Source organism: Astyanax mexicanus, chromosome 20, assembly GCF_023375975.1.
Source record: "Astyanax mexicanus isolate ESR-SI-001 chromosome 20, AstMex3_surface, whole genome shotgun sequence".
NCBI classification, from domain to species: domain Eukaryota; kingdom Metazoa; phylum Chordata; class Actinopteri; order Characiformes; family Acestrorhamphidae; genus Astyanax; species Astyanax mexicanus.
In genome coordinates, this window is record NC_064427.1 from 28,833,264 (window position 1) to 28,842,059 (window position 8,796).

Here is an 8,796-nt window from a genome sequence, read left to right on the forward strand (position 1 = left end):
TGCCAGGCAAAGAGGTTACTGTAAAACCAAGTCTTACACTTCTTCTGCATGAACAATCTGTGTTAAAGTGTTAAGTATATTTAAAAACAAACTCCATTTAAAACTGAATATATTTTCTAATGATTTAATCCTTAAATTGTGGCACTAAAACGCCGTCGTATCAATGTTGGACAATCATGTTGGACTGTAAGCTTCTTATATATTCTTGCTGTATCTGTAGCTACAAAATGCAGACTAGCAAAGTGATATTGATCTTCCCAACATGGCTGCCCTACATGACTACAGCTATCACTTTTAACTTCGGTCTCAATAGCTTATCATGTGGTTACAAGACCCATGCCGAGCACAAGCAGAGTGGCGCAGCGGAAGCGTGCTGGGCCCATAACCCAGAGGTCGATGGATCGAAACCATCCTCTGCTAACCGTTTTTCCTTCTTCAGTTTGTAGTGTAGGTCTGTAGAGTTTAGCTCTTCACGTTTATTACTTAAAAATATACATTAAGCCGTTTCTCTTGTACGAATACTAGTAAATTCCAATAATACACTACCATTTTCACTCTGAGAAACATTAAGGGTTAACCACCATTTTCAGTATGAAAAGGTTGAAAGAGAAAATGAAAAAAAAAATACTCACCTTAGGAGAAAAATAAACAAGGTAAAAACGTACTAAATATTAGTAACCTAATATTATCAAAATAAGATCGAGTTAATAAGAGAAGGAAAATAAGTTAAATAAGAAGGAAATATAAAAATAAGTGAAATAATAAGTACAAGAAATAAGCAAAAATGATCAAATTAAAACAATAGGTTAGATCAGTTAAAAAAACGAAAACTACTATAATAGCATAAAATAATACAAATAAATATAATAAATAATACAGGATTATTAGGGCAATAATAATAATAATAATAATAATAATAATAATAATAATAATAATAATAACAACAATAATAATAATAAAACGAAAACAAATGAAATAAACTTTAAAAATATTCAAAGTCATTTACACACCGCAAATATCAATAAAACTAACCGCAATTAGTGTTCATTAATTTTTTACTTGTTTTAAAAGAAATAAAATACGTTAAAAAATAAGTTATCCAATGAACAGACGCGCCGAATGACGTCGTGCGCGTGTAACTACGCCAAACTTCCGTGCGGGAGAAATGGCGGGTGATCGCAACAGAGACACAATGGAGGATCTGGAGGATGGAGAGCTCAGCGGCTCAGAGCCCGAAATGCAGGCGGCTTCAGATGACCGGCCCCAGGTCAGAACCTACTAATGTGCAGGACTGACTTCAGGCAGCGCAATGATTGGGCTAATGCTGGCGTTTCTCACTGCAAACTAGCTTAACGTTTACCTCAGTGGAGTCAATAACATTAAAAAACATTAACCTAGCAGTTAACTAGATCTGCAGCATGTGACTAGTTTATATACAGCGGGTCGTATAGTTAGCTCAGTGCATTTGTGTGTGTGATTTTTCAATGCTGTTTTGCAAAGCTCTTCAGGGTGAAGCTGCAGTCCCGTTTTGTCAGAAGCTAGCTAGCTTTAGCAAAGTTGGGTAAGGCTAATTGGGTTAGCTGGTCAAGTCATGACCAAGCTAAGCGTACATCTTTTTGTTGTATGATTTATTGATGTCCTTTTCCATATTAAATAGGGATAGGCACTGAATATACAGAAATCAAAGTTATTTAGCCAAAAATTGGGAAACATACACTTTAAATGTTAACCATTTTTTTTTATATATATATAAATACATTTAGACATTATTAATTTATGCAGGGGTGGAAAAAGGTGGCAGAATGAATGAAAATCTGCAAAAATGTGTTTAGTGCATACCTAGTCTTAAAACCCTTAAAATAAATCTCCAGCAAAAAATGTAAATGTAATATTAAAATAACTAACACATACAGCTGGAAAATTGAGTTTTTTTTCTGTTACTGATCTGTCTGATCTATTTGACTGCTTTTCTACAGATGCCCTCAGCAGGAGCCTTTTCAAGTCAGTTCTTCCAAAGAAGAGATGCACTGCCAGCGGTTCCACCCACCAACAGTTACCGCAGTTCCATGCAAGCCGACTCCAGCGACAGCAACTCTGACTCAGAGGAAGAGGCTGTTCTTTGGAGGCGAAAGCGGCAGAAATGTTCCAGTGTCCCGGCTCCTTTGCCTCCTGCACCGTTTGGAGCTCCCAGGGCTGCTACAGGGCCCCCAGGCCGTAAGGTGAACAACATTTGGGGCTCTGTGGTGCAGGAGCAGAACCAGGACGCTGTTGCGGCAGAGCTTGGCATCTTTGGGGTGGAGGGAGGCATAAGTATGGACAATCGTCAGAGCGAGACATACAACTACATCCTGGCACGCAAGCTGATTGAAAAGGAGAAGCAGGAGCAGGCACAGGGCATGGAGGCTATGCTGGACAACCAGCTAGAGCAGTATATGCAGCATGAAACACCAGAAGAGCAGAGTGACTGCCACCTTAAGAGGAAGCGGTCAGCCAAAGATAGGCTGGGGGCTAGAGCCGAGATGGACTTAAAGGGACGTTATGAGATTACTCCAGAGGACCCTGAAGAGAAAGTAATTGATGAAATAGCTCATAGGTGAGTAACACTGGTTGCTACAACCAGTTCAGCCTCAGCCACCACATGATTCTACCAGTATGTGGTAAATTTTTAAGTAGATGTATCAGCTTTTGTCCACAATCTAATGTTTTTGTTAAATAATTACCACAGCATTTCACTTAGTTCATCGTATCCTACTGTAGTACTTAACTGTCTTTCTTTATTTTCTTTATTCATTTTAAAAGGTTAATGGAGCCAAAGAAGGAGTTAATAGAACGTGTTGTGAAGGTGATCGGGGCGAAGAAAGCAATAGAGCTGCTTTCAGAGACTGCAACAATTGAACAAAACGGAGGTCTTTACACTGTGGTAAGAGTTAAATTACATGTTTCTCATTTTTCTAAAGTTTAACAGTGTTTCCCTTATGTTATTTTTGCAATATAAGCTATACAGGGCTAGTATAGTAACATTAGCAAGTAGTATTGTCAAAATACTGCATAGTGTATTGTGACTCACTGAGGAATCAAAACAGTCAGTATGTGAATATGTAGAATATGTATGTGGCATAGAGGTGTGCCAAAAAATCGATTCACATAAGAATCTTGATTCTCATTTACTACGATTCAGAATCGATTTAAAATGTCCCAAAATCGATTCTGAGGGGCGGGTTTTAGACTGATTTTGGGCTGGGTATTTTTGTTGGACCTGGCAACCCTGGGGATAGGGCTTGTCCTTTCAAACGGAGATCTTCCAGACACACACAGAGCGTAGGTGTTTGAGAATCACCGGTAAGATGGCAGAACAAGCACTATATTACCTTAGATTAACGTGTAGTTTCAATGTTTTATGGCAGAATGCTTCATAACAAGCATAAAAAAGATCGCTAGTAGTTAGTTTCAGTAACTGTTAGCTAGCTAACTAGCTAACTTTCCAGTTCCACCTTAAATAACGCTACAGGTGGCAGCGGGCTGCAGCATTTAAGGCGGAACGGAAAAATAACAATAAGCTAATCAGAGCTAATTTCAGCTCCTCATCACAGAGGAATTAAGGAATGGACAATATGAATTAATTTCTCCACCTCCTGCCCCCTTTCTGAAGAAATACAACGACCTTAAAGTTAACTAGTTAATCAGCAGCTGCTCCTGAACTTTAGCGCTCCAGTGCTATCATCACATCAGCCCAGCAGCGTCACCTACACACCACCGCTAGTAGCCTGGTAATAAAGCAGTGTTATTTATTATTTATTTATTGTTCATTAACGTCATTGTGATATCCCAGTGATTTCTCTGTCACTGAGGACCCACATTCCTGCACATTTTATTGTTTTTGTAACACATTACTTGCTCCAGGACCAGTGTATATTATGGAGGGTTTTTTTTCAATAAGATTCATAAGCCAGAAGCAGAAATTTTTATAATTCAAATCGTTTTGAATCAAAAATCGATTTTGAATCGAATCGTGGCCCCCAAAATCGGAATCGAATCGAATCGTGAGATAGTAAACGATTCCCACCCCTAATGTGGCAGCAGGGTTAGTACATCATTTTGCTAGGAAAAGGCATTTGGTGTATGTTTTTATTTTCACTCACATTATCAGTGTGACTAAATTAGTTTGGGATCATAAAAAGTGGTTCTTATTAATGTTATAAAATCATATGTATATCTTTTAGGCCACTATTTTGTATTGCACTATTTTTGTGCAGGTTTTCCTACCAGCTGCCACTAAGGGGCACCACTGTACTTTACTCTAAAAAATGTCCTGGATATTTAGTCCTTATATGGGAAAAGGATTGAGACACATACTTATTCTTTTTTATATACCAGATTTCAGAGGGGGGAAAAGATGTGTCCTGCTTTGTTGGAGCACCTGTCTGTATTTGCATTCCATGATGACATGAGTGTTGGTGAGGTCAGGATGTTGGATGATCACCACTACAACCACATCTCAAGTCTGGGGGGGTTTAAATGGCTTTAGTCCATGTCTGGTATTAAGCATGGTGCCAATGGTTTCAGGTTTATTTGCACTTGAGGTCCTATTTTATGGGTAGTACTCCTCTACAGGGACTAACCAAGCTGTGTGTTTGTATTTTCATATATGTAACAGCAGTGCATGCAACTTAAACAGCTAAATTAATTTATTTTTGTCCACAAACCTTTGGACATATAAAGTAGCTTTAACATGCAAAAAAAGAACTAAACAATCTTTTTTGTGTTCCCTGTAGGATGGCAGTAGAAGGCGGACCCCTGGAGGGGTGTATTTAAACCTACTGAAGAACACTCCCAGTATTACTCATGATGAAGTCAAGGTAGGTTCACTTATCACAGACAGTTGAGCGAAGGGTATAGGGAGTACAGTGTTTGAGGATGCTGAAAGATACTAGTGCATTTTTCCAAGGCCAATGGAATGAGGTCTGTTGTGTTTTAATAACATTTCAAAGCAGTCCTAGTAATTTGTTTAACAAAGATAAGCTCTAGCATACTTTGCTCCTAAAGTGATCTCCTTTTGTTTTATTTAGGAAATATTTCATGACGAGAACCAGAAAGAGTGTACCAGCAAAAAAGCGGCCAAGAAGCGGCGGAGACACGTTGTTGCCAAGAAGATGAAACAAGCTCTCAACACTTTGAACCTGCAAGAGCATGACGATGTCTCTCGAGAAACCTTCGCCAGCGACACCAACGAAGCACTTGAATCCTTGGAGGAGGTTCCTGAGGACCAGCCAGAGCCCGCACACGGCACAGAGGACAGTCCAGTAGTTTATAACTCGAATGATCTTGAAGTCTTCTGATGCATGCGTTCTGCTGCTTACACAACTGACTGGCTAACTGACAGACCGACAAAGACGGACATCAATGATACATTAGGACAGTAAACCTTCTGTTATGATTAAATCCCACAGTCAGAATATTCAGGATGGGTTAAACAGCTTTCAGTTACTTTCAGATATGTATCTTTGACTTGCTCCCTGGTTTCGGCCGCTGATGCGTTTTGGGGACACTAATTTAAAAACCTTCCTCTTCTGTTGGAGAAAATGGACACAACTGGACTGCACTAGAAGGACATGAAACTGATGTCTTGTTAACATGAGTTTTTGGAGTCATTTTCTTTTGTTCAGTTTAAACATATTTGTTTAATGATAGCCTTATACTTTATATATTTTTTAGTGAGGCTTATTAAAACTGCACTTGCTCTGATTCTCTACTAGTATTAAATGGCTGTTTGTTAAATTTTCTAACATAAATTAAGCATAGTAGTGCACTAAATTGGAATCATTCCCTAGGTAAATGGTGGAAAATATCTGGAAACCCAGCTGTTAGGAAAATCTCACTAAACCTGTTCAGTCTTGGAGATGTTTCTGCAATTCATGTTCATTAAAGAGGAAACTATTCTAATTAATTGAACACACACAGCTTAGGCTACATCCTTTCATATCCGGATGTAAAAACAAAAAAGCAAAATCCCTCTCTATTTTACAAAATTTTTACCATCCACACAGAAATGAAAACACTTGCACTGAGTGTGCTAGCCCTAATAAAAAGCCATCTTACCTCATAAAGAGCGAGATCATCACACCTCAAAGTATGACAAAAAAAATAGGTATAATACCAAATTAAAATATTAAAATAAACACTGCTTCCTGTGTAGTGTACTATGAAAGTTCACAATTACGGATTCTACATCTAAACAAAGCATTATATACTTTAATAGAACAGTATTTGCATTTATTTAGATGTTGCAATCTAAAAGCTGCTGTAATTCTTTGACTTATGTAGTTCAATATATAACGAGTAAGGAGATATTTGAGATGTAAAATTCACATGTTGTGACTTCAGCATTTTCATAAAGCTCTTTTTTGCCTGTCCACATGACAACTCTGAAAACAGAGTTTTCACTTTCAATTGTGTTTTTCGAAAGATATATTTTTTTGGTAACAAAAACATGGGAGGCCAAAACACAAACAAATAATTAGTTCTAAACTATACCTCAGATAATAGAGTGAACAGTGAGCAGACACAGTGTTTAAAAACTCCAGCAGCACTGCTGTTTCTCATCCACTCACATTTCTGCACAACACACTTTATAAACACATCACCATGTCACTCTTACTGCAGTGCTGAGAATGAATGACCCACCACCCAAACAATATCTGCTTTGGTGTAATACCGGCTTTGGACTACAAATTGTAATTGTACACTGACATATAGTGTATTATAAATCATAGGATTATGCAGTATGTATGTCAGTTGATCATGAAGTGTTACATTTGGTGATGGCTTGCGAACACACACACCCTAAATCAATAACACAATAAATTGTGAAGTGCTCTGTTGTGAAGAAGATTAAAAACTGGCCAGCATGCTAATGGAAAGGTGATGTGAATGATTATGCTTGATAGTGGGTGCCAGATAAAAGGGATGTTCCATTTCTGAACATCCCATCCGTTTAATATTTCTTGGTCCAGATATTATGTTTGTGTACCAGTTTGGGAATGTGTCATAGAAGTCATTACCACCCAACGTGGACAGCACAACAGAATCATCCATGAGAATAAGGAATGTGACAGAAATTATGGGGCCAGAGTACACTGTAGGGTCAATACAGTGTAGTTTAGTATCCATTGGACATGTCAAAAGTCATGAGAAGTTATACTTCTTCCTGCCCTATGTTTTTTATCATGACACAAGGTGCCCTTATATAGTAAGTGAAGCTAATATAATGGCCAATTAGTATAGAACCAAGGAGGTGTTTTTAATAAAGTGACCAATTAGTGTATTCCTCACAAGCTCTTTTCCTTGGTTTCTGATTTGACACATTATCTTTTGTCATAAGTGCTTGTTATCATCCCATTATCGTTTCAATTTTGTGGTCAGTCTCCCTTTGTCCACCCAACAGTGATTCAGTTGATGATTTCCTGTCTATTGTGGAAAGATCTGACAGTTTCTTAAGCTGAATTGTTAAAGGGACCATTTATAACTCACAGCATAGAAAATGAGTCAAGTTAAGCGCAGCTCAGCATTTCATTTTTTCTCCTCCCATCAAAAAGAGACATTTCCTCCATTTACAGTGAGTACAACAGCTTAATTATACAATTTTATTTGAACGAGTTGGTGTTGCTATAAAAAGAGCATAATTTTTTATCCTTTTTTTTGTACACCACAAAAGTGATTCACTGAGTGCCTCTTGTAGCTCCTCAGTCTGCTGGATGAGTCTGAACCTCTTCTCCGGTGATTCAGGGACGCGCCAACTCCAAAGGGCACCACATGCACAACTCTGAAAAGTTGTCATGGAGACATGCGGTCTAACACGTCCAAATTAGGATGCGTTATTGTGGCAGTGGCATTGAATCTCTCACAGTTAACAGAATCCTGAGGCCAGAAGGGCAGAGACAGTCGTGATATGGCTGATGAATAAAAGGTGTCTTACAATGGTGTCCCATTACTTCCTAATGCTTCTCAGACTGCAGGATGAGCCAGTAATGTTTGTTACATGGTGAACTTTCTGCCTGTTGCTTTAGGTACTTTTGTACTAATTTTAGTTTTTTTTATGTTTTTTATTTGGAAAATACAGAATGTATGATAATGGCTGTGATCATCAACCATTTTAACCCTTTAGTGGTTTGCTCTACTTTTTTGGTAGTTTGGTAGTTTCCTGGAGTCAAAGACTAGGCCAAATCCCTGTCTGAAAAACTGCCCCAAAATGGGCTTTTATAGTTTGCACCACTGCTTTTTTTTTTGTCTTTTTTTGTAATTAGGCTGCATTCATGCCATTGGTAAGATCCTTTTTTTCAACATGTGAAGTTAAACTTACAAGCATGATGTCAAGTTTAGGTGCTTTGTTGGTGGTGCGTAATAAAAAAAAAATATATAATCATTTGGGTAATCATAATAAACTTGGGTAAACTTGGGTGAGTTTCCCCACAAGAAATTATGACTTAAGGGGGGTGTACAATATTTACCATAACAGCACATCAAGGCAGCAGAAGTACATGATCCCAGTCTCCTTATTGGTCGCCATGTCTGTTGTTGTCAGACACTTTTGGCTTCCCTCAAGTGGATGTACTTCTGAAAATAAATTCCAATAAAAGGGCTGTATGGATGTATGTTGACATTGACAAGTTTATTTAAAAATGGTCATATTTATTTTCTAAAAAGAAAAAATCTTAGAATTGTTTGTGAATGAGGGCCATTGTCTTTTTGTAAGTCAGGATGGAAGAATTGTTAGTCTACTGTACCGTTTAAGAATAAGTA

General features: G+C 37.9%; 1 protein-coding gene and 1 non-coding gene across 2 annotated transcripts; both read left to right on the forward strand.

Moving 5' to 3' along the window:
* The first annotated feature begins 348 nt into the window (after nt 1-348).
* trnam-cau (transfer RNA methionine (anticodon CAU)) lies at nt 349-420 on the forward strand. The gene has a single exon. It is a non-coding gene; the product is annotated as a tRNA-Met (tRNA).
* Nucleotides 421-1,110: 690 nt separating this feature from the next.
* On the forward strand, nt 1,111-5,742 carry phax (phosphorylated adaptor for RNA export). Its single transcript, XM_007252431.4, has 5 exons — nt 1,111-1,267; nt 1,977-2,593; nt 2,800-2,920; nt 4,773-4,856; nt 5,067-5,742. Exons 1-5 carry the CDS (start codon nt 1,166-1,168, stop codon nt 5,334-5,336), a joined length of 1,194 nt encoding a protein of 397 aa, XP_007252493.3. The 5' UTR covers nt 1,111-1,165; the 3' UTR covers nt 5,337-5,742.
* Nucleotides 5,743-8,796: the final 3,054 nt, after the last annotated feature.

What these genes read in the sequence shown, in the direction of transcription:
- phax (XM_007252431.4), top strand. Translation starts at nt 1,166, where the DNA reads ATGGCGGGTGATCGCAACAGAGACACAATGGAGGATCTGGAGGATGGA. An exon ending in ATTGATGAAATAGCTCATAG is followed by an intron (nt 2,594 to 2,799) that starts GTGAGTAACACT and finishes TCATTTTAAAAG; the next exon opens with GTTAATGGAGCCAAAGAAGG. An exon ending in TTACTCATGATGAAGTCAAG is followed by an intron (nt 4,857 to 5,066) that starts GTAGGTTCACTT and finishes TGTTTTATTTAG; the next exon opens with GAAATATTTCATGACGAGAA.